This window comes from Channa argus, chromosome 16 (assembly GCF_033026475.1).
Source record: "Channa argus isolate prfri chromosome 16, Channa argus male v1.0, whole genome shotgun sequence".
Lineage (NCBI taxonomy): Eukaryota > Metazoa > Chordata > Actinopteri > Anabantiformes > Channidae > Channa > Channa argus.
The window spans coordinates 10,261,228-10,287,149 of NC_090212.1; the positions used below are offsets into that span (position 1 = coordinate 10,261,228).

At 42.7% G+C, this 25,922-nt stretch overlaps 1 protein-coding gene across 2 annotated transcripts in view; it reads left to right on the forward strand.

The window, feature by feature from the left end:
• The window catches only part of kif26ab (kinesin family member 26Ab), a 63,388-nt gene that overhangs the window by 24,025 nt on the left and 13,441 nt on the right, over positions 1-25,922 (forward strand). Inside the window, exons 3-5 of one of the 2 annotated variants that reach the window (XM_067479940.1) lie at positions 163-639; positions 6,149-6,357; positions 23,016-23,199. In XM_067479940.1, coding sequence (XP_067336041.1) covers positions 163-639; positions 6,149-6,357; positions 23,016-23,199 — 870 coding nt within the window. Of the gene's footprint in view, positions 1-162; positions 640-6,148; positions 6,358-19,789; positions 20,687-23,015; positions 23,200-25,922 lie in introns of those variants that run through there. The other variant, XM_067479941.1, reaches the window with a different exon arrangement.

Below are 25,922 nucleotides of genomic sequence, written 5' to 3' on the forward strand. Positions count from 1 at the left end.
TAGTGGGCGTCCCAGATGCCAGTCACACAAAATGTGAACAACACACAGTATATCCTTTTGAAGAGCTAGTGAGATATGCTTGAACATAGTACATGCATTACTTGTGTGTTGGGTATATTATACAGGGAGCTAAAGCCTTTTTTGTGTTTGTTTTCTCTGCAGGACCCCGGATATGCAACTTTTCTATTGGAGCAGCTCCAAACATCTGGGAGCCATGAGGCAGGTATCAGCTGTTGCCAGGTGTGCTCCACTCCTCTCCACCAACTGACGCAGGAGGCCCTGCAGACGCTCGATGCTCCTGTGCTAAAATTTAGCTCAGACATGGCATCTCTGCCCACTACATCCTATTTACCACAGCCTTCTAGATTCACTATGTCGTCATCCAGTGTCCATGCAAAACAATTGTCCAAAGGCCAAAATGTTGCCCGTAGTATTTTGCCCATGGGGGAGCGGCATAGGGTGCCAGGCTGGTCTCAAAGTACCTCTGCCTCTTCAGGGCCTAAGACCAGTGTCCAAGTGACGGTGGCAGGAGGGCAACTTCCTGGATCCTTGAGCACCGTCACCATCCAGGCGCAACAGTATCTTGAAGGCATGTGGAGCATCTCCAGGGTCAACAACTTCCTTCCTCTACCTAAACCGGTATGCATTCATTTTTACTTTACACCACATTTTATGTATGTTACTGCAACTTTCTGCAACTACACAATAGAATTTAAACTTAAAATCTTTAGATGAGCTGAAGCTCTGCAGATAAACTGAGAGTCAGAGCTCTGCAGCAATGCCGACCTTTCATTCCTCTGTAGTCAAGAAGCCCAAATGATCAGAGGTCAGAGGTCAAAGCAACACTAATCTACTGACCTGATCTGAAGGGCATTGCAAATGACCACCCCACAGCATCACCATAACTCTTCTCTCATATTGGGAAAACACTGGTCTGTGCTTTGTCTGATGTCTGAGAAATCTGAAAAATTCCAGAGTCCAGAGTTTCCAGAGTTTTGCACTTGATGGTAAGGGGTGATTAGACCTGATTGACATAGCTCCCTGACATTCTACACCAGGCAGACTAATTTCAGGCCAAATGTGCTGACACCATCTAGTCCTTATACTTATAATATTTCCCATTAGATTCTTAAGCCAGAAATTTTGCTATTTCTGTTTTAACTGTGTCTGTAACTGCAGTCTATTGCAGGTCTTGGCAGTGTTAGTCCTTCCTTTCTGCTTGAAAATTGAAGACAGATTTTCTCTCCTCCCTTTTATGTCAACCAGTGCCCGTAGAGATGGTTTATGGGAGGCCATCAAAAGCTTTTAACTGCATGTACGCAATCTAGGGCAAATCAAACAGCCTGGCACAGAAGGGAGCGGCTGACTTGTGTTCTCCATCCATGTGTCTAAAAGCAATTAGTGGCCCTTGGAGCTGGGATGAGTTGCTCAATGCCACATAGCTGAGGCTAGGGCCCTCCTAGGACAGAGAGAAATATCCCTTCAGGAAATGAAGTTACAAACACAGCAGAAATGGGTGTTATTTTCTCAGGCTTGTTTCTTTCATTAAAACCAGATCCTTCAGAATGACAAAAACCCACACCAGCTCTGAAGTGCTGGGAGTTACACAGTGCCGAAAGGCACACATTGAATTCATGATTTCCTCTTGGTTTCTTGGGGGGAAAGTGAAGTGCAGTGTTGTTCAGACAAAACAGCAGAGATGGACTGTGTGTGTTTGTAAAATAGAAATCCGCCAGAATGTGTCAACCGGGAGCCTGGAGCACTCCCACACACAACCCATTATAGGGCACCTTGAAATTCCCATTTGGGAAAAGGGTCTGGTTAACATCTGGAATGATGTTTGAGGTCTGTGGAATTGAAACTATCTGGCTCCCTCTTTGTAATTGGCTGACACAAGTTCAGATGTAGCTGCCTTGAATTAAGCAATCAGCAAAAAAAGAGACGATCTAGAAACTGATGCGGGATTCTGACTTTAATAGCCACCTTTAAAAGTAACTTGTACAATTCGCTGCTGGCTTCAAGCAGGCAAGATCATCAAGAAAACAACACTGCAAGCAGTGTAATGCTGCTATTGAAAACAAGAAATTGGCTCAGCCAAATCTTTTGCTCCATCTAATTCACTAACACGTGCGTTAATCTACAAAGACCAAGTGCTCTCAATCCATGAGGGTTTCCGTTATTGGCCTGTTGGTTGCCGTTTCTGTTGCCACCAGTTTGAAGCCCAGCATATGATATTGGCTGCTGCTGATTGGTGCAGCTGGGCTTACATGGCAATGTGCCAGGGAAAGTGACGATAAAAAGAGACGAAAAGGATACAGGAAGGAAAGGAAGGAGAATTCCCACTTGTGCCAAATTGGGAAACAATTAAAAATGTGTGCAATTATGTCCTGGTATTTTCATAAGGAAAGACACTTATTTTCTGTCATTAAAGCCATTTAAGTGTTTTTTTAATAGTTTTTTCTCGCATGAAAAATGTCACTTTTCTTTAGCTTCTGTTGGTAATAGAGGCCTGCTACTCCTCACAGGCAGGTTAACACACACTATTTCACCTCAGCAGTAATTGTCTGTTGACCGCTCGAATCAAAGGTGACAGGGGAATGCTGGGAGTATGGACTGAAGATGGTCAGATGATATGATGCTGGGTTACTCTGTGCACTTCAGGCTTCCCAGGAAGAACTCTTCCAAACTCTTTTCTATCATTCTGCTCTCAACTATCTTCTTTTTATTATCTTCAATTCTGTCTAACTTTGCCACCCTCCCTCGATTTTTCTGTCTTTTCTTTCCTGTGACAAACCAAGGGAAAGGGATCCGGGACCGCTGGGGGTTAAAGGGTAGAAGGCCACCTCATTACTGACTGTCAGTGCAAATGGGTGAGCTGTATCTCCACTGACACAGCCTAATTACCTGACTAGGGGAGAAATTGTACTTTTCAACCAGAAATGGAGCCAGTCCTTGTCCATGGCTATAGAGCGCAGCTTGGCCCTTACAATTCGCTGCCACTTGATTTTAAAAATGACACTGGAGAAGCTCTGTCAGTGACAGATTTGATGAGCTATACACATCAGCTTCCTGTATGGCTGCATGTGAAGTGCTCTAGTCTTTCATGCCGATTCGTAATGGGTGCACTTCCCTGGTATGTGCTGAGTTCCTAACGTGTCATCGACACCAGCATAGTGTGACGCTTTCTGCTCTGGCGGCTGCATGAGGATCTGTATTTGGCTCATTTCAGACAGTTCCTCCACAGTCATAACTTCACACATCGCAGCTTGATCTCTGACTTAGCCTCCATGATGAAGCCCCAATAGAGCAAAATCAGATCTCCAAAGCCACAATATTGATTCTAGCCCTGATAACAGGCTCAAAAGGAAGAAATGGGAATTCAAGAGAAACTTGTGTTGCCATCCAACTGTTTAACAAATGGCCAGTGAAACACTTCTTGGAAAATAACTTGCCTAAGTTTTAAGGCACATAAAACTATCAGTGGTGGACCTGTGCAGAGTAATGGTCGAACCTCTTATGTGAATGTCAGACTGTGAATATGTCCCGACATCCTGATGTATAGCACTCACATGTCAGGCTTGGCATATAAATAGTGCAGTTGTCAGCCTGTGTTGACAAATGGCAAATAGTGGGAGGCCAAACACACACACAAAAAAAGTAAAATCTATTATTTTAGTTGCCAAATATGAATCTAGGGCAAACACCTCAGTAGTAAATATGTAGAGGGCCTAAACTGTATTTATAATACATATGCTGTCAAATGGCACTGAGGCTACACAACTCAATTCAAGGTCATCTCTGATTACCCTGTGTTCATGTGTCAGTGTTATAAATGTTTTTAGGAAAACTCTGGCCTTTATTTATTCAATTTCTGATCCCAAAAAACCCACAGAACCCTTTCTTGTCATCTGCAATTGATCATTGTCCTGCAGGATAAACTAGTGGCTCCGGTGGGGATTAACCTTTTGTCAGTATGCTGACACCAGTGCAGTCTCGGGGTTGGCTTTTTGCTCGTATAATTAGCTCTCTGTACTCATTGTGTTGGACAATGTACAATTAGTGAGTGCTCTGGTGCTCCAGGTGAATTGTTATCATATTCAGTAAGCTACATCAACATTTGCTTCAACCCTAAACAGAAACAGAAGAATATAAGCTAAAAGATAAGTGTTTTCTATTTTGTCTGGACTGTAAATGTTTAACTATTTATTTATAAAAATTAAGGTAACTTATTGCATGTAATGTAGTTTGAGCAAAACTAGTCTTTGTATTTACTACTTAAATTTCTTTCTATTGTAAAAAAAAAATACTTTTTGCTAGTAAAGTTACTTTACTTTAATGCCTTTCCATAGTTATTGTTTTATGTTTCAAATATGAACATATTTATGACATTAAAATATGTATTTTTAATTAAAACTTACCACATTTTTAAAAGTTTCCATATTACTTAATTTGGAGTGGGACCTACTTTGTTTTTTTGCTGGTCTCATTTTAAAGTTATATTTACTCAGATTTTCTGATTAGCAACTGGGCATTTCTTATATATTACACTTAAAGTATCAAATGTGTAATTGTGCATTTTGAAATGCTACTTCAGCCAGCACAAAACTTGAAGTAAAGGGCACTTTTATTATGAGCATACACTCCTCAATAGTCACAGAACCTTCAAATTCCATTTGGTCCTGAATTCACACCACCTGAAATAAAGTAAACGCCAGCATTAAAAAGAAAAAAAGTAAAAAAAAAAAAGAGTACCTCTAAGACAGAGCTTAGTGTAATTATCTACATTGTCATCTGTATGGCTTTTATCCTTGTAAGATGACCTTGACATTATGCACCTTACAGGACATTTTTGTTTCATATTCTCATCTTGGCACAGGGTTATCAATCCTGGTTGTCAAAGTCCCCTGACCTGCCTATTACTGATGACCTGAATCAGGTGTTTTCAGTGAATCAGACACTGGAAGATACCATCTCCAATGTGGGTCAAGTGAGCAAAGGCCATGTGAATTGGCATCTTTCAGCTCCTAAATCCATAAACAAACCTGATCCAGGTAATGAGCAGTGAGCAGGCAATTTTAATGAGCAGGCAATTTTAACAGAGTAAAAACAACAAGATGATTGCTTGTTGTGTGCGTGCACCTAAGAAGATTGTAAGGGATTACATAAAAATGTTTTGTTAAGATAAAATGCACAATGTCTTGTGTTCTGGACAAATACAGATTAACTTCTAACTTACATATATTTAAGTAAATGTACAAACTCGATTACTTATTGTTAATAACACAGATTTAATAATGCTACATTTACATCATCTCAGATTTATATTTTCAGTGTATATGTCATCACCAGAAAGAGAAGTTATGTGTTTACGTGACACGAATATAATGCTAAGACACATTTGACACTAGTGAACAGTTGACTTTATTTACAAGCTATTATCTCCTATGTTGACCATTGATGTAAAAAAACAAACAGCCATGTGTAATAAGAAGCTTTTAAAAACATTATCTAGCTTCTAATCCTACTGCACTGATATGAGGACGTACTGCTGGTCTACCCAGTGTAACTTTGGCATCAGTCACCTGAGCCCTCTTGTTGTCACAGAATACCCTCACCTCAGTTTACTCTTGTTTAATTCCCAAAACTTCCATAGCTGGATGTGCCAATACAACCACAACAAAGACACCTCATAAATCTTTAAGCTATGCTAATAAATCTCACCTCCCACATAACTGCTGATGGTTCACTCCCTCTAAAACTCTTAGGCCGTCTGACTTAACCCGCATGATGACTTGTTCCTCATTCCTGATGACTAAAGTACCAAATTAGCCATGGAAATATAGATGTAATCGGGAGCAAATTGCTAGTGATTTAATGAGTAATTTAATTTGGGTTATCACTTAATTACAGTGGGCTAAAGCCAGAGCAACCCTGAACATGTTGCCAAAATCAATGAACGGTGCAGCACCCTTGGTGTTTTGTGAGTGGGCTCTCTGCTGTGGATACTGCTGACGGCTACTAACCGATGCCCCTACATCTATGGCAGAGGGAGAATCAGTGGGTTGGAAGAAAGGTGTGGGCAGAAGCAGTAAACCTTCCAAGTGACGGTTGTGGCTTTATCTCTGCATCTATGTGTCAACATGGCCAGGGTTTGACGTGGGATGCAGAAAAGGATGTCACAACCTCGGAGGCCCCAGTCACCCCGATGACCAACACTAGCAGCAGTGGCAGCAACGGCAGCACCCAGACGCCCTGCCAACTGAAGAGCTCCAGCCAACTGGGACTCCCAGCACCTGTCACCAATGCCTCCACCTCCCACTCTCCTTCCTCATCTGCAGCTGCCTCCTTCTTCATTAGGTAAGTTCCTCCCCACGTCTGTCTAGGAGATTAGGCAAAGCTGTTGAGGTGTTAAATGATGTGTCTAATGCTTGTATATGTGCTTGTACACACAGCCGCATTTATTCAGGCTGTTTGTAGGTGTAATGCATATGAAGAGAAGTGAAGAGGAGATGCACAGACTTGCCTTCAAATGTCGTAGTTCATGAGGTTAACTTCCATAGGGAGCACATATTCCACAGAGATGTTGTTCTAGCCATGGCTGAATGGGAATAGGCCTTGGGATATGCACCATCATTGGACTATAAGAACCTTTAGTTACAGGCACCAGTGCTGATGAAAGGATAGTAGAATTACATAACTCGATATAAGGAGGGAGTGTCTCACAAGGGGCCTTAGGTTACAGCTAAGTACTGTCCTAAGGTATTTCATCTTTAGTTTTTTTTTTGTCTTTGTTTTGCTTTGCAACTTCAAGCAGCTCAACAGATTTTTCTGTTTCAGACAGCTTCGAATTAGCTGCTTTTCCAGTTGCTGTGCAGTGCTCTTATTTTGGCAATTTTGTGAAGCTGTTTGGTCCCTAGGTCTCTCAGGCTGAAGCTGGTTTTTTCAGCACTACTTGGCTCTGGTGTTGTTGTTGCCCCAGCGAGTATTTCAGCCTCTCCAGAATGGTGGATAACTGGTGCGGTGTGCTATATTGTCTTTGATAGATTCCTTGGCAGGCTGGTCAGTGCATACATTCCCAGCCTCTACTCTCTGAGGAGAGCTATGCCATAATGAATTTTGGTGTAAAGGAAGCTGGCTACAAATGATGCATAGGACAATTGAAGCTTTGCACCACATGAGGTGAAAGGACTTGTGGGGTGTGACAGTAAAACCCATTGAGGATCAGTGTATAGTTTAGATTTTTTTCCAAACACTCCAAATGGAGTTTGTCTTGCCAGCTTTCACAGGATCAGAGTGTATCTGTGGGACCATAAGGCCTTTCCCTTGGCTAAGGGGACATTCCAGGTCCTCCATTATATATGCAGCTTCCTGTGCATCTTGCTTCCTGCCACAAAATGAGGTTTGGCTTAAACAGGCTTAATCCTGACACTGATATATTAGTTCTTATGTTTTCTTTGGACCTGAGTTCAAAAGAAGTAACCTGAAGAGCCGTGTCTAGCCAGTCAATATGGTCTGAGCACAGTGGAAAAGAGGGAGGTGAACTTGTTTTTAAGAGGTCATGGGGGGGCAGATCGCATTTAATTGGAAGTACAGTAAAGGGTTCCACCTTTTGTTTCATCCCAAAGATTTTTGCCGTCAAGAATTTGTTGTTGTACTTGGCCAGGAGAAACACAATAATGATGGGCCAGCCTTAAAGGGCATCACATTCTGCAGAAACAGAAACAGGTGGTGGAGAAGCACTGTGCTTGATTTGAAAGACACCCTCTGTAGCTGTTGCCTACAACAAGAATATCCTTATCATCATTCTCATCATAAGCATATTATTATTATTATTATTATTATTATTATTATTACTATTTTCGTGTTTGTTTCATATTTTTTTTTATGTCTGTACTGATTGAAATGTAAGTCTCCAAAAGTTAAAAAGGACTGAATTTAATCAAGAGATTTTCTTGTTTTCTTTCTGTTCTGGCAGTGCTGTAGTTGAAAAAGAGGAAAGCAATGAAATTGGTGTCCTTCATGTTTTAGTCTTGATTGAAAACTCATATCTGATTAGTATTCTCTTTTGTGTTCGAAAGATACAATTAGTGGTATGCATGTGGAAATCCTGAGAGCCTACGATGTAGGAGCAGAATAACCAAACAGCACTTTCTACCCCAGTGGAGTGGAGAAAGATCCTTAGACACTTGTCTGACATTCAGTAACACCGTTGCACTCAGAGATGAAATTTTAATTAGAATACAATTAGCTGGAGTCTGGCTGCTATAGCTAGTTTGCTGCTGAGAGAAAAGAAGAGCGCAATGAACAAAAAGCGATTCATTGTATAATTTTTCATTGGAAAAATAAGTCAACCGTTCAGCTGGTATAAAAAAAAAAAACCATTTAATTTGTTTCATTTAAGATGTCTACTGGGCTGAAAAATCGTTTAAGTATAAATGTCGATATGAAAACCACAGAACCCAGTAACCCAGTCATTTTTTCACAATTCTTTTGCATGAATCAGTAATGTGTCCCTTTAGATTAATTATTTATGTCTCTGATTTATTTAATTGGGCTTAAATTGACTTAATTCTTCAAAAATAGGCTAATAGTTTCAAGTTAAAGGTTTTTTGGTTAGTAGTAAAAACAACAAATTACCTATTATTTTCTTTAGACTGTTAGCAAAGTTCAGTGCATCCCTTTCAGTATCTTTACCTTGCCTTTTGCCTGATGAATACAATATTACATGACAACAGAATAACATATTGCAATTTGTTTCTGCACATAATTAATTGGGGAGAGCCAATTTGAAGGTAGTTGCGAGTCAATGAAACAAATTACCATGGATATTATGTATTACGCGATTATTATATTTCAGCTATGAAATCATTCCTTTGCGTGACTTTCTGCATCTGGTAATTTGAAAAGTGGCCTGAAACAAAGATGACCTCAGCAATTGGCAATTAGGCTGACTATACGGTCTCAGGAAGCCAGGAAGAGTCAAGGGTCAAACTGTCACTGGATTGTTTGTGTGTGTGTGTGTGTGTGTGTATACAGACTATGTCCTTGTATATCTGGGAGTGGAGGTAATAATGTAGATCCATGGACTCAGCTGACTAGCACATTAAGCACTGATTACCTTGTGACAGAGCATATGATTAGTGTATTGACACAGCGTTTTAAAATGAAACCAGGCAAAGCTCACAGCAGGAGTTAGACAGAGCGCATAACCACCTCCTCACAGATCCTTTTACCCATCAACACCTGCTGATTGTGACAGTGAGTTTATTACCCATTGGGCCCATGGATGTTTCATTGCACACTCCTGAGATGAGACAACTGCTCAGTTTGCAGTCTATTTTATGTTTGTTTGGATGGATCTTAGTCGCTCTGTGAACTCACACTTTGCTCACTCTAACGAAGGTTCAGGGATGTTTTAGACTTCAGAGGTGGTATACATAGGTGAGTGGGCTGTTGCAGGGGCAGGGCCGACAGCTGTTTACTGGAATGTGGCCCTCAAGGAGTTTTAGGAGGAAGAGGTTTTATGGTCATCCATTGCCGCCCAGCAGCTGCTGCCCAGGTGAGTGTTTGTGCAGTAATGACTGTGATTGTAGAGAAGGAATTCTTCTGTAATTGTGGCAGCAAGGCCATTTAGCCTCGGTTCTCTTGCACACACAAGACCATGCCTTTGTGTCAGCAACACTCACTCTGCCCTTCATCCCCAGGCTGTTCTCAGTAACCATAGAAACAAGTCATTAGCTTGTGGGGATAAAATGTGACTGATTTTTCTTTCAAAAGTGGAAACTGGAAATCAGGAAGTACAAATAGCCCTCTCTCCTCTGCTGGCCTATAATTTTGTCAGAGGCTGGAACAAACATCTCTTCTCTAATGAGTCCTGTGTGTTGCAAAGTGGAAGCGCTGCAGGATTGCAAGTCCTTGCTCTTGTTCTAAATAACATGTTGGATGACTTGCTGAAGTCTATTGCCCAATCATGTATTTAGTGGGATTGTTTGTGGAGTTTGAGAAACTTGCTCAGTCAGTCCATCTTGTTTGTTTTTAAAGGGCAGCTTATGTTGCTAGGGAAAATACAGGAGTTATCACTTTTTTAAGGGGGCTTAATGCAAACAAAGCACAACTGTGCTGAGCTGTGTTTAGCTATGCTGTGATTGACAGCAGGGGTCTTTGTCACCGACAAATAGGGAGGTCAGACTGTGTAAAGCAGAGGGGTCTATGGAGCACACTGGATGTGGCCCACATGGCAAAGGGATAAAGATACAGAGTGGGACAGAAGCTGCCTTGGGCGGACGTGCTTCTAAATGTTGTCATTCAGAAGGTGTGCTCAGGCTGATGCTCCACGCTGAAAGCATCAAGAGCAGGAGGTCTGTGCATGTGGAGTAGAATTTTGGTTTCACTATCATGGGAGTCAAGTAAGTTATGTTATACACAGACATGTCTTGGATGTGTGTGATTCTCCTCTGTATGTGTGCTCGTGTTGAAGCATGTTTGTGTGTTTGTTTTTCATTCTACCTGGTGAGTTGTGGTGTCTGTTGTTTGTCTTTTCTGTCTCTCACTGTACCTTTCTACCTGTGTCTATCTCTTTTTTCTGCTCGATGGAATCTGCAGTTGGAGTTGGACTGTCTGCTCCCTGGAGGTGGTAGGGTAATGGTTTTGTTGTCAAGATACAGCGAGATGGATTTCTCCACCAATGCGAGTGTGAGGAGAATGTATAGCATGTCAAAAAACACATTTCTGAAATTCTGGCTCCATTTTGAGGAAACAGCCACAATGGAACTTAAATGTTAATACTTCTTCTACCTCCACAGCATCACAAATGAGAATTGATTCGTATCAATCTGTTGAATCTGGGTAACACATGCCCAAGGCAGCAAATGGCTCATCAGAAGTATTGAGTGGGTGGTAGTTGTTCTGTGGTCTTTTTTTTTAACTGTTGAAACGCCAGCTGTTATTTACCTGCCATAATCAGGTTGATGGGACTAATAGCTGCCTATATGCAGTGCCAGTCTCAGTGGCAGTGCCAGCTCAGGCCATGGAGGAGCTGCAGCCTGTAGACAAGCCCAGGTGTGAATTTATCCAAGGCCCACTAGGCTCCGTCAAGGCTGAGGTGTTGATGGAGATCCAGTCTGGCCTTGCAGCCTCAGGGATCTACAGCAGGTAGACACATCCTACCACCCTCATGCACCTTGTCATCCACCCTCAAACAGCAAAGGGCTGCCTTCCTCTGAGTCATAATCCTCCATGATTTGCTTCATTGTTATCTGATATAAAGGTGCAGATTTATTCTTTACTGTTTCAGTTACTGTTGTGGAAAAGTAAATGTTCAGATAGTCTTAGTTAGTGTGACAGTATATACTGAATAGTGCACAGGATTGTATTTTAACTATTGCATGAGAAATTCTTTGAATTTGTTTCTGTTGACATAATCTGTGTGTGAAAGAATTTGCTGTGCAGCTAAAGTACTGATTAAACTGTGGTGCAATCCCTTAAGGTTTTGGTGCCTCTTTCTGGGTGTCTGTCTCTTTGCCTGGGATATGTTAACATGGTGTGAGTGTGTTCCCTGCAGCCCCAGGAGTGATGGCCACTATTGTGACTGACTGCCTCGAATCACTTGTGTCTGTCATTATGAATGGCAAACAGCTCCAGTGATATGAAAAAGAAAAAGCAGAGTGATTGTTGTAGCCTGCGAGAAGGATAACCTGGTGCCCTTTTTCCATGCTCCCAAATAAATCCCTGAGTCAGGAAGTCTGTCTGGCCCACTCACATAGCCTGCAGGGGGTCACTGGAGGGGGGCTGACAAACAAAGAGCTGAGCGCTGACTCAAGCCTATGCACTCACCCTGGGTCCATGTGTAATCAGTCCTGTGAGGAAAGGGGGAAAGCACTGCTATCCACTCCTGACAGATTTCTTTCACATTTGGAAAAATAAGAAGATGTAGAGCATAGACCTCTGTCCTTTAGGCTCTGTCCTAAACAGCCTTTGTCTCTCAGTATGTTGGTATGAGTGATCAAAAAGGCAAGGTTGTGTGCAACTAGTTGCATGTGGTTAGAAAAGGTCTTGCCCTTAGTATCAATCCATTTCCAGATCCGTTTGCCTGCCAGCATCAAGCATTCTCCATCCAACTGTATAATGACACTGATAGTTGCCCACAGGGCTCCATGATCAGTACATTAGTGTTTATTTATCAAGTCTGAAAAATTCTCTAACCCCCCCTTCCCCAAACAGTTGAATTGGTATTACATACAAATGCCTGTGGGGGCTAGGAGATGCCATCTAAACCTCTTTAGTGCCCCTCAGTGGAAGAGGTCATGCAAATGGAGTCTATTATGTTTGTCATTACAACCACAGTCACTGTTGCATTGTGGTTGAGACATAGTGTGTAAGTGTGTTGGAAGGAGAATTAGTGAATTGCAATAGCTGGTAGCAGGGAATATGCATTAAGGAATTTTATGAGAAACAAAGACAGGTCGAGATGGGGCTTCACAGGCATCAGTGCTCCTCATTGCTCCTCTACACCACGGCCTTCTATCCATGTTAGTTACCAAGAGCTGCCTAATCAGTGGCAGTAAATTGATTACCCTGAATGCCACTCATTCATTTTGTCCAGAAACACTCAGATACAGCACCTATCCTTCTGTTTGTCCAAGGAAAGGACACAGATTTTTAATGATGGTGCTCAGATTAACCACTGAGGATAAGGCCATTGTCTTAACAGGTGGTTTAACATTTACCTCATCACCCACAGCTTCAGTAGCTCAGCTATTTCACTATGATCACACTATCTTCTTTATTTAATCTCTGTTGAAAGGCAATTTAGGCAACCGTGGGGAAAAAAGTCATAGAATTATGGGACTAATGAGACTATATAATGTTGATATAATTTATCATCACCAGCTGTGCAAAGTTAGTTGGATTGAATATAGATGCAATAAATACTTAGTTAAGTGTGATTAACACCTATTGTGAAGGATTTTATGCTCTCAACTTTCTTGTATGAATGATCACAATAGAATGCATCTTGGATTTGGACTCCAGATTTATGGTCTCCTTGCGTCAAACAAACCAAAGTATAGTCACCAACTAATGCAGGACACATGCAAAGCCCCTGTATCAAAAACTGAGGATTTATATCCCCTGTGTTTCCGTTGCTCCTTCCTGCTTGCGTGTTGTCTTGAATGGAGAGGATTATAGCCAGTAATCGGTTCACGACCCAGCACGGGACAGCCAGTTTCACCGTGCTAGACATCCCATTATCCCCATAGGTCCAATGTGGCTCAGTGAATGTTTCTGTGGTTGAGTTTATGAGTGTGGGATACAGGATAAACTGCATAGCTTGAATAATGTGGTTCCATGACTAAGGTCTTACAGGCTGTTTTCTGCAACACACTTCCCCATGTGGTTGGATGAGTGTTTTTTAAATACTTGATCATCCTGATTCAAAAATGTTCCGATCACCCACTATTCCATCTGCTATCTCATCTCGCTGACAGTATAGCTCATTTCACCTGACTTGGACCTCCTCAAGTTTTTTGTTATTTTGCCTGATGACTTGAATAGAGATGAAAGATTAAGAAACACGTGTTACTCCCCTCCCCCTGCATTCTGTCTCTCCGGACTGCCCACTGATTAATCACCCCCAAATGTTCTCAGCAGCCTGTGGGCCTGTTTGTTGTGATAGCCTCTGTGTGAAGAAGTGCAAATAAATAATCACTAGGTGTCTTACCCTGGCAGCAAGTGATTAATGAAGAAGTGGAGCTGGAGGATGCTGGCTTTCTATATGTCTGTCTGTCTCTCCCATACTCATCAAGCTTTTAAGTTATTGTTCACTGTGAAATGATGTTATGTATTAATTATTACATTTACATTTACATATGATCTGGGAGGCATGGAAATAATAGTCCTCATTTGTCTCCTATCTATCCAAAATCCTACCTCCACTGTGTGCTGAAAGGATTTCTGAGGAAATGTCACTCAGTCAGTGATGACTTGATGTGAGTGCCAAGACTTTTTCTCTGCATGCCCTAAGCAAAACAGCCATCCTGCGGTTTTCAAGGGAAGACGTGGGTGGGATTGTGGGTGAACTGGAGTTCAACGTGTGGATTGTAAGTGGGAAGTTATTCCAGATTCTCTGCAGCCTTGGAGAGGAGCATGGCAGAATACCTGAAGCAGTGTCTGAGAAGCAAACTAAAAATGCACAGGAAGAAGATGAAAGCAGCTGTTAATCTTTGTCAGCAGTGCCAGGGGTTTGGAGGCTGCAGGGAAGAACATGTCTTCATTATCATCTGTCACCTATCAGCTGAAAAGTGAATTTTCATCCAAGACGTTTATTTTTGCTACCTGAAAAAATTTCGACCTAGTAAATGAACATTTTCCATGCACACACCCAATGCCACAGTTTTCTGGAAGGCACTAGTAAACAAGTTATGGTCAGATTTCCCTTTGAGGACCTGTTGAGTCACATCACAGGTATTTCTAAATATTTCCTCAATGGGCTTTAAAATTGAATTTTTATCTCACTGACAATTGGCTCTTGCAGAGCTAATGTCCTGTGTTTTGTTCACGTCTCCATGGCCTAATATTGAGCCCAGTTAAGACCATATTAGCAAGTTCTGAGCCTAAATGCTTGGAAGAACAATAGAATGAACCATAAATAGAGTTATAGCCCCTGACATTAACCCTTAATTTCCTTCCTTTGGTTGTCTTAAGCCGTCATTATAACCCCTCAATCCCTAACTGAGAGCTTTGTTGCCATTCTGTGTGGGGATGGGGGAAGTGGTAGGATAGTGACTATGCTGACGGGTGTTGGGTACTTTGAGATGCTTTATAGGCATTTAAGGGAAGAGCGCTGCAAGACAGTGCTACTGACAGAAAGGCACACACTCATTAGGGGAGAGGTAATGTGCCAAAATAGTATATCCTCCTCATTAAGGGGTTAACCTTGGCATTGACACGGAGCACGTCTTTTGCAACGTGAGGATCTGATGGTTTAAGTCTGTCCTCCTTGATCTAATGTCCAAATGCACGGACGATGAATCTGCTGAACATAGAGTGGTTCCCTTGATACTTCGTCACAAAATCATAGTACAATGAACAAAGAAGTTCCTGTTACCTTTGTGTTGATACAAGCCAGCCCGTAACCCTACCGTTGCTTACGCTGATGTACTGCAGCACCAAACCAGGCTTTCTTGAATATTGATGAGTTTTTTGTTTTTTTTTCACTTTCCGACGCCAACTGTTCCATTTATTCTTGGCCGACTGGGGATTCCCATCTTTGGGAATAAACCAATTCCAAGCAGACTGTGGCATAGCCCCAACAATCATTTTTGTCCTACTTCTTTCTCAGGCAGAAAATGATTTACCTCCTCATGGACAGCACATCTCTGGCACAGAGCCAGGCCTACTGATCGAAGTGAGAACTTGGCTGTACACCATATCAGTGCGTTGTCTCTCTTCCTTTCTCTTTCACCTACATCTTCTTCTTACTGACTGTATTTGGAGATTATTTCTCTTATTCCAACTTGGTGATATCTAATTTATTTTTTCATTGCCATCTTTACCTTTGCACCACTTTTTCCTCTCCCATTCTTTCTTCCTCTGAGTTTTAAGTGATCCACCGTTAATTCAAATTATTCTCTGGAGGATACCCAAATCCCTCGTTTTCCACCTCAGTCCACAGACCATTACAAAAGACATCTGGGTAGGCTGCAACAGGCTGCATTTATATTTTAGGATTATTTTAAAGCTGTGTATTTCTTTCCTACTCTGATATCTTTGAATCAACATTCTGACAAGTAAATATGATGAGTTAGTTGCATAAGAAAACATAGTTTTTTCTTTCCTTTCTGTGACAGCACATTGTATTCACAGATGTTACATGAATGCGTTTGGCCTTACCTAATTGGCCTGGGATTGATGCAGTGAAGATGTGTGAGGAGCCTTGGGCTGTCAGCAGTCAGTGCACAAATGATGTCCCATTTGGATTTCTGTGTCCAAGGCCAGACACTGCAGGAACAAAAGGCTTGTTGAACACCTTGTTGGAACAAAGAGCCTTTCTAAAAAGCCTTGGTCCAACGTGTTTGGAACGTGCCAGGCAGGATATTGCTCAGCTAACTGGACATCACATTCATTGCTGTCTGGTTTAGCTGGAATCCATTTATCTATTTCTCGAGATTTATATCAAGTCTATAAATCCTTGCCTGGAGGTGTTTGGCCACTTTCTGCGAACTGCTGCTGCCTAAACTGACACAGGAGAGATGAGCTCTACCTTCAGACTGCCATTAAAACAACCAAGCAGGAGGAAGCAGGCAGGTAGTCAGATCAAAGCTTCAGAACTTTGGATTGATAAGATTCAGTTGACAGACAGATAAGCTTGTTAGTTTTCTTTTCCATTTTAATGCATTTTGGGATGCCGAGGGGGAGGAAACACAGTTTTCAAAATTACTGGAAAGATCTGGGTTTTGGCTGATGTGAATCTAAATGTTAGGAAAACAACACTTTAGAGTTGAACGACTGTATTCAGGATGTTGCAGCCTCGGGCATTAGATGTTTTGAGTGATTTAGAGGAGAGGGAGAGGAAGTGAGAAAAAACTAAATTAATGTTTATACCAGTGGTCCCCTGATTGCAGGGAGACTTTGGAAAGAAGACAGGCTCATTACCAGACTAAACCTCAGTGCCACACAGGAGGCTTGGATCAGCTTTGTTGTGCATTCAGCAGCCTCCATTATTGTCCCCATGTGCCTAATGCTGTGTCTCAGGTAACCTAAATCTGCATATTTCTTTTGTTATTTTAAGAGCCCAGCCTATATCCCTCTCAGCTTTTAGTGTTGGGGTAATGCATATATTTATTCATGACAGGCTATACATCTGGTGCATGCTGACACCCAGAGCAAACATCCCTGACCCACTGAGACACACCCACAGTGGTTGGTTCTGAGAAAATGCATTTTATGGTGCTGAGGCATTTGTCTCATACTTAATGATCGGCATCCTGACCTCACTAGTAAATCTTGTCTGGGTGGGCCGTTTTGCTGCCAGGTCTGGCTGGCAGAGTATGACATCATCTCGTGTGTGTGTGTGTGTGTGTGTGTGTGTGTGTGTGTGTGTGTGTGTGTGTGCGTGCGTGTGTGTGCATGTGTGTGTTCACAGGCTGATGTCATGGTCGCCTAATCAGCACTGAAGCTTAGCAGTGGCTTGGTCAGGCTGTGGGTGACCTGAGACCATGCCCTCTGAGGCCAGCACAGAAAATGCAAATCAGTTTGAATTTAATCCCAAATTGGCAAATAGACAACATGTCCATCTGCACTGAGGAGGCTGAACATTAGCCAGGTGCTTTGCTTTACTGATGTAAGTCTGTATTTCTCCTACACTTAAGCTCAGTTGGTAGATTTATGTTATTCCCCCACACCTGTAAGGCAAAGGGCTGTTTGATTGTGTCACGGGTAGCCCATCAATAAGACTGTGTGTACTGATTTTAGCTCTGAGGAGGTTTCCTATTGATTATCTTTGCCATAAAAACATAGCATCTCACCAGACAGACCAACACTTACCCACCCGAATCAATGAAGACCATCTGCTGATGTGGCATGTAGAGCAGGGCAATGTCTCCAGCACACAAACAGCATGACTTAATGCAACTACAGCCTCACACTGGCCTGCTAATCAGCAGCAGTGCAAGAATGACTTACTGTGGGGGGGATAAAGAAGTTTGGTATCAGACCCAGCGATCTGATCCCTGCATGAATGGCCAGAACAGCCTTATCTTGTCTGTGGAAAGAATAAAGGAGAATCACAGAAAGGAAATGTCAAGGATAGTAAATGTGGTCAACATGGTAATTAGCCACAGAAAGGTTGCTACCTAAAGAGCTGTATAGTCGGCTTGAAGAACAGAGACAAATTTGCACAAACAAGCGAATGGGTGCGCCAGCTAATGATTCTCTGGGGCAGAGGAATTTCTCTTGTTGATTTGACAAAGCCTGAAAAGAAGGCTGGGCCGATTATTGACATCAGACCAAAGCGAAGCTTTGAAAGCAGCAGGCAAACACAGCTTGAATGTGTGCTACAGAACTCTCTCTGTTCTGCAGTCATTGACCTCTTCTACTCCTCCCTTACTGTCACTCGCTCCACAGGTAAAGGACAAAATCTGGATGTCCTTTGTGAAAAAAAGGTATCAGGGGACCTTTTATTTCAAATGGTACTTAATTTTGCACCTGTCTTGGTTTGGCTCATTTATATATATATATATATTGTAGTCCTTATCTGTCTCAAAGGTCTGTTCACAAGATGGCAGTGATGGAGCTGAAAGGCTATCAGGACAGTTCCAACTGTGGCTGTTCACTATTAGTACGTCATTTTGATATATACCATTTAAAACCACACAGAGGGAAGCAGTGATGGCCACTGGACTAATGACTGGTTGCATTGTCAGGGAGACCAATGTCCACATTAGTGTTGTCTCCTATTCACTGACTATCACCAATCACGATTCAGTGGTGGCACACAGCAAAGCTTCGGGAGACATTTCTTGCTCTTTAAAATAAGCCCACCTCAGGCAAAATAATTTGGACCCACTGCAGAAAAACCGAGGTAACGTGCTGGGGCAAAGAGAAAGGTAAAGGTTATGTGATATATCAAAGTGTTTCATTACTATATGCTGCTTTCCAAATAGATGGGCAGTGGTAGGTTTTATTTTTCTGTTTTATTTGGCTCTAAATTTAATCCAGGAGAGTTCATATGAGGGGCACTGTGTCAGAAGGAGACAGGCAGAGCGAGCTTTGTGTGTCTGTGCTGAATGTACTTTCATCTGGCAAGTCTCACACCCACTCTGTCTGCCGATATGTTGTAGTAGGCACTCTGCAGCCAAAGCAGCAGCCTTTCAAACAACGCTGGCTGGTTGGAGGCTGAGAGGGCTTGCTGGTAAATTGGCAGCCCAGGGAATACAGGGTACTCTCGCCCCGACGCACACCCACTCACATGCTTTCATTCCCCCTTTTACCCTTGACCATTGACTGACTGCAGTCTTTCTCACTGGCCAGCATAAATCTGCCTTTCCAAGATGTCATCTGTTCATTGTCTGTCCTCTCCCTCTCTCACTGCTTGCTCACACTCCTTTCTCTCTCTCTCTCTCTCTCTCTCTCTCTCTCTCTCTCTCTCTCTCTCTCTCTCTCTCTCTCTCTCTCTCTCTCTCTCTCTCTCTCTGTTTCACTCTCTCTCTTTCCAATTGATTGAGACCATCGCTCATTCAGGCAATCCATCTTCCTCCTCCTAAGTATATCCTCCCTTATCTGTGTGTCACCCCTTATGATTAATAAACTCTCATTCATTTGGCTAATTACATCCATCAGCAAAGAAGAAAATACAAATGTGCACAAGTGTAAACTCACTACCAATACAAACACCCCTCTAAACACACACACATACACACTCAAGCATGCATGTACTGTAGGCATACTAACCAAATCTGTTTGAAGTGTGGGACCCTAAAAGAAGAGAGGGCTCCTGTATCCATTAAGTATTCATGTGACGTGTAGTAGGGTGTGTGTGTGTTTCCAGGGGTTTGTAAGAGACAGTGTATTTGTGTGTGTGTGTGTGGGTAGAGACAGAACGAGAGTACTTGCAAATTGCGCCGCGAGCAGCCAGCAATCGAGCGCTGACACCTCGTCTGGCAGTCAGAGGGAAAAGGGGCTGGGCTGAGGAAAGAAAAAGAGTGAGGGAGAGGAGGGAGGCAGGGAAAGAGGAGGGAGTGTGTTTGTGTTTGTGTGTGAACGTAAGTGTGTGTGTGTGTTTGTGTGTGTGTGAATGAGCCTTAGAGAAGGGCAGAGAGAAAAGCAGGGAGAGAGAAAGCGAGAGAGAGACAGCAGGACAGCTGCCAGCATTTTTCTGAAAGCAGGAGAAGGACTGAGAGGTGGAACAGAAGTAGGAATTCTTATTCTCAGCCACCCAAGGAAATCTTCCAGCCCAGCCAGGCGTGCTGATTCTCTCCCACTGCTCCTGCCTGTGAGGAGCAGAGACTCTGAGAAGGACCTGGGCATCAGAACCTGCAGCAGACACACCACAGTGGATTAACTCAGCTAGAGAAAGCCATGCAGCCTGTGGGATGAATCCAGAATTAAACGTGAAAAACGGGAGCTGAAAACTGAGTTGGACAGGAAGCTATTTCAAGGATTTAGCATCTCTGAGCTGATGCTGAACTTTTACTAGTGAAGAGGCATGGAAAGAGTTAGAGGTGCTTCTGTCATGTAGAGGAGATGCTCTTTCTTGTCCTGTTCTCCTCCTCCACTTTATTCTAAGAAGTTTTTCTGGATTACCTGCATCCCCTCACTGTGAACCTACTGCTTTCCCTGCAGGCTACTCATCCTGTCTGTACACCTCAACCCTGCCCCACCTAGCACTTATTCCATTTAGTCGCTATGAAACCCACACCTCCTCCTCCTCCTCGTCCTGCTGTTCCCCCTTCTTTTTACAAACCTTTGTGAAATCAAGTGGAACCTCCATGATTGCAATCGGAGCAAAGAGAACCTCAGTGCCCAACTAGTGTGGAGCCCCACCTCTCTTTTCTCTGCAACTGTGTCAGCGTATCAAATGTGCAAGTAATGGAGAACAGTGACAACACAGACATGGACCGTAAAGTTGAACTCTGTCAGTTATCTGTTTTTTGACTATGACCATAAACTAGATAATGGATTGGAAAGAGCTGTAAGTACTCCATCGCAATATTTGTATTATGGTGCATATTTAAACCAACCTATGCTTTTCTTAAGTTTGTGTAACACTCTACAGTGCATGCAAGAACACGGTATAGATGCAGTTTGTCTTTTGAAATTTACACCACGTTATGTAGGGAAACAGCATCATTATCTTGGTGGAGTGAACAGGTGGACAAGCTGTTGTGGGTGAAGAAATCTTAGCCTCTTCTTACCTCCTATTTTGCAATGACTGATCATATAGTTGGGCAAAGCAGAGACAGCAAGAGAGGAGGAGGGAGAGGTAGGGAGAGAAAGTGACAAGCAATTAATTTCCCTGTGTCCATGTGGTTGCGGTGAAAAAAAAAAAAAAACTTCCAGCAATATTAGCCTTTTTTCTCACGCTCCGTACAAGAACATGTGCACATATGGTCATTGTTAATCAAATCTCAAGGTTACAAGCTCAGCTTTGGGTTGCGGTTACTCCCTGCAAATGTAAAGCACAACAGTGCCCTTACCATTTTTTTTTCCTATGTGGTGCCTCATGGCGCTTGATTTATCTCTTTGTTGGGCGAGTAAAGAGACAGAATAAGGTGCGAGAGAGGGACAGCAAAAACAGGATACATTTATCGTGAATGAACGTGCTGCGGATACCTCTTATAAATGCGCATACACATTCACAAGCCTGCAAACACACACATACAGTCACACACGGCCACGTGTACTCTTGTGTAGTTTCCCCTTTCTTTCCCTCCTTCTAGCATTCATCTCTTCCATCTCATTTTTTCAGTCACACGATCCGTCTTGCATGCTATCACACATAGGCAGCTCCCTGGGGAGAGCCTTCTCCTGTACCCTTCTTGCATGCAATAATTATTCCATCATCCGGCAGTGTGTTCCATGATTGTGCTCTTGGGCTGTCGCTGCAGGGGGCATGCAGTGGAGTGAGGGTGGGGGTAGGTGGGGGGTTGTCACTCTAGGACACAGGGAGAGGGGAGAAAAAGGGGTTGTGTTTTTGGCAGCAGCCCACCCACTCTTGTCCAGAGGAGCCCAGAGTAGGACTAATAAGCTCAGGCTGGCCTCTTAGGAAACTAATGATGCCCTGGACACACATGCTGCTTTGCACTCGTACTCTGTCCTTCACTAACACTAAATTCAATGCTCTGCTTCTTTTGCTTTAGTTTAAAACCTATTACTCTGTAGATTTTTCATCTTTTAATCTCTCACTCCAATTTTTTTTCATTCTCTGTACCACTCTTTCATTCATGTTGACAAGTGCCTCTTTGTCTTCCCGCCGATTTCTCTGAAATCCAACTACTTGAGTGAAAACCAGTTGAGTGCATTTGAATTTCCATGGGGTATCACTTTCCTCCCTGACCTTGAATTTCCAGCTGAGGTACAGTGTTAGCTGATCTAGGACGATGCCGTACCTGGAACCACTCAAAGTCTGGCCAGATTCCCTGCAGGCAGGCCAGAGATATTAGTACTGGTGTTTGAGTTGCAGGAGTTTAGACAGAAAGGAGAGCATGTGCCTGTCTCAGCTGGCCCTGTGACCAGTCTGCGTCTCTTTGGCGCTGTCCCTGGGAGAAAAGCAGACAGGGTGACAGTGGATTTTAATTAAGAGACTGTCAAACTTAGATTCAGTTACAGTAGAGGGCTCTGTTAGGTGCCAGTATAGCAGAACTGCTCAGGCAGCCATTTGTTTTTTTTGTTTAGATATCACAGAAGCGAGTTTGGTTCACCCACCTGTCTCCTAATGTATAGGCCACAACTGACCAGCTTATCTAATGTAAATGATTAAAACTCTCAACACACAGTCCACACCCTTTGACACAGCTTTGACTTAAAAGACTGGGTGAACATACTCATCATGTCATAATTGCTTAGCTTTGGTGTTTCAGCTGTCTCTGCCTGTCATGTCCGTCTTTGATCAAGATAAATGCATGTATTTACTGTGCCTTCCTGCTATGACAGCTTATATAAAAGATCCATGGCTTGTATGATTTGTCTTATGGATTTGTGGAGTTCTACTTAAAAAAATGGAGATGCTGCAGAGGGCTAAAGCATTATGTATGGTTGGGAAGTGTGAGTAGAGAGCTGAAAGAAAAGCAAAGGGTCTGAGCAGTAGCATGAATTTGTTCACTTTGGCAAACTTAAATGAGCTTTGCAGCACACGTAAAATTGTGAAGGTATATCTTTAAAATCAATAAGCTTTGTTCAGATAACTTGCTGGAAGGAAACCTGACAAGAAAGTTATTTATGTATAAACTTCACGGTTTACATAATGGTGGATTTCTACGTTGGTCTTCAACTTCTGGGCATCTTGTGTTTTTAACTTTTAGGGCAGCTCAAAAGCTGAACCTGTCCACCAAGAGGAAGAAGCACCAGCCCTCACTGCTCCACCCGCAGGAGCCCTCCATCTACCCCACCAACTTCAGCGGCATCCTGCAGGTCTCGCCACCCGCCGCCCCACCATGTCTGCTCCGGGCCGTGTCCAAAGTGAAAGAGAACCCAGGAATAGGAAAGGTGAGAACAGACACGTAGCAGCATATACACAAAGGATTCAAATATGAATCCAGTATTTGACAGCTTCTGCAGTACAGATAAAGCACAACAGATACACACAAGGGGAGAATGGAGAGTGGCAACAAACTGGCACAGTGGCAGTGTGCTATCTCGTCCAGTCCACGCAGATGCAGTCAGATAAGCCTACTGGAATGTCACGAATTCTCTCTGTTTGTGGGACCAGAATTTTTCTCTCTAAACATAGAACTAGACAGTGAAAACTAATCTGCGGTCACACTAACAGCAGGCTTTCTAATTCCATTTTAGGTACCGTGTGCGAGGATGAAAGTCAGGTTGGCAGCAATAGGACAGTCATTAAACAAAGCCGTTTAAACACATTCCTCTTCCTTTGTGGTTTATTGGGTATTGTTTGTCTGAGCTGGCGTCCTGTATTTATAAAGCAGAAGAAGTCCCCTAACAAGATTAGATCCCACCTGGATAGGAAGTGCTCGTTTCTGTTGCCAGGTATCCAGACAGTTGAGATATCGCCACATATTGTAAATCTCCCATTGAAAATGTGACTTCATAAAAAATAAAAATAAAACCCCTGTGTTATTAGCAAGCCTCCTCAAGACCGCACCTGAGGTATGTTGTGCATCTGTGCAATGACAGGGGCTGGAAATTAAGATTTATGATATTGTTCTGTGCCTATCAGACTAGATTTTCAGGTTTTCTTATTGTAAAGCAAACACACGGGTGTGCTGTCTCTTTTTCAATGTATTCATCTGTGTCTTAGTTGTGGAATCATAGTGGCAGGAACATTTTCAGTAGCCTGCTCACTTTTGACCTTCCGTGCATCTGGTTCATATTAATCCAACCTACTGTAAGAATTGGATCAATGTTTTTTTTTCCCTCAACTGTATGTGGGTCACTTCCACTTTTCCCCTTTTGACCTAGACCTGTTTCTTTCAGGCACAAACAGTTGAGTGAATGGAAGAATGCCAAAGCACACTAATGGATTTTGTGAGGGATCAAGGGACAGAGAAACAGGGGCCATTAGCACTGAGTCTGAAGTGTTAAAATAATGTAGCCAATCCTCTGTGGCCTCCAGTATCTGATCTCCGCCAACACAAATAAAACTAAGACATAGCTTGCCTGTACTTGGCCTCTGTCTGGTAGATAGAGACTCAGCAGTCATATGTGGAAGCTGAGTTTAAATGTCATAGCAAATGTAATTTACTCAACATATGCACATGTCAGTCACAATAACTGCCCCCTGTGGAGTACAAAGAGTTTACACTTGCGAATCCAAGATGAATTCACTCACTGAAAGAAAGGGATTTCCAGTGGCATTGTTTCAGAGAGCTGGAGCCTGGATGTGTTGCAATATTTATATAGTAGTCAGGGGAGGAATGGAGCTTTTGTGTAGGGGTGAGGACAGTGGAGAGTCCTGGGCTAAACAAAACAGCACCCTGTCAAAAAAAGGAGGGGAGTTAGCTATATTATAAGGTTTTTATTTCAGTGCCTGAGAGGCATCACTGGAACATTTTCAAGAGACTTTGAAATGGCTCAGGATTGAGTTCCCTTTCACATATGCAGTAGGATATAGAAACTGTTCAGTTGATGTAATGCTAGGCGTAACACTAAACACTCAGGGAGCTGACAGGGACTCCAAACGCCGCTATACATATCCCAGGAGTTTATGTCTCCTGTCAGTCACATTTAGATATCCACAGTGCCTTTCGGAGAAATAGTGGAGGTGTATTTCTGACCATGAGACTGTAAAGCAATATAGAGTTGTCAGAATTTCAAAAGAAGTTTACTGTAAACTAGGCTCTCGTGGAGCCTGATATGCACAAACAGGACCACACCTGTACAAACCACACAGTGCATCTGCACAGCAGGGTAGAGGCAGGAAATGGTAACATTGCTTCTGTTGTGTCATTATGCACAAGTAACAAAGTAAGTTCACTCCTAAAACCACTGCAGTAATGTTAGACATGAATAGGCCTGTCAGAGCGATACTGAATGAGCACCTTAAGATAAACACTATAATCGTAGGCATGATGAACTGCACCGCGACCTGTGGAATGTGTTAAAATTCAGAGCTCGCTTGATATATGTCAAACTCCAGAATGCACTAAGGTAAGTTTCCAGCTTTGTATTGTGAAGCTGCCAGTTTCCAAGCAATATAGGGAAAGGAGAGTAGAAGAAGGAAAAGTGAGTATGTGGGATTAAAAAAAAAAAAAAAGGGGGGGGGGGGGGGGGGGCATATGCTCCTGCACCCCCATTCTAGTGAGATTCTCCTAGGCCAGAAAAACAACCCGCTAGAGGGAAAATCCCACAGCGTGGTGCTTCACACACATTAATTTTCACCATTTTCTGCTATGAATTTCAGTATGCACCTTGCTGCCTTTTACTGACACCATTAGGCAACGTGTTGACCCATTGAGTTTGTGTGAGACCGAGTTTCCACGGCAACCTTTTGTGTCCATCAATCATGACACAGTGAACGTGATGTTAATGTACATTTCTGAAGTGTGCTCTCAGTTTATATATATTCAGGGTGCCTACCATACATTTCTTCTCTCTCCGGTGTTTGCGAACTGTAAGTTAAATATCTGGAGCTTAGTCTGTATTTCTTTTCATACTCTTTGCTGAACCTGTAAAATGCATTTGTACATCTCCCTGCTGAGTCCATCTGTCCATTTTTCAGCTTTTAGCCTATCCCTTTCTCTAATGTT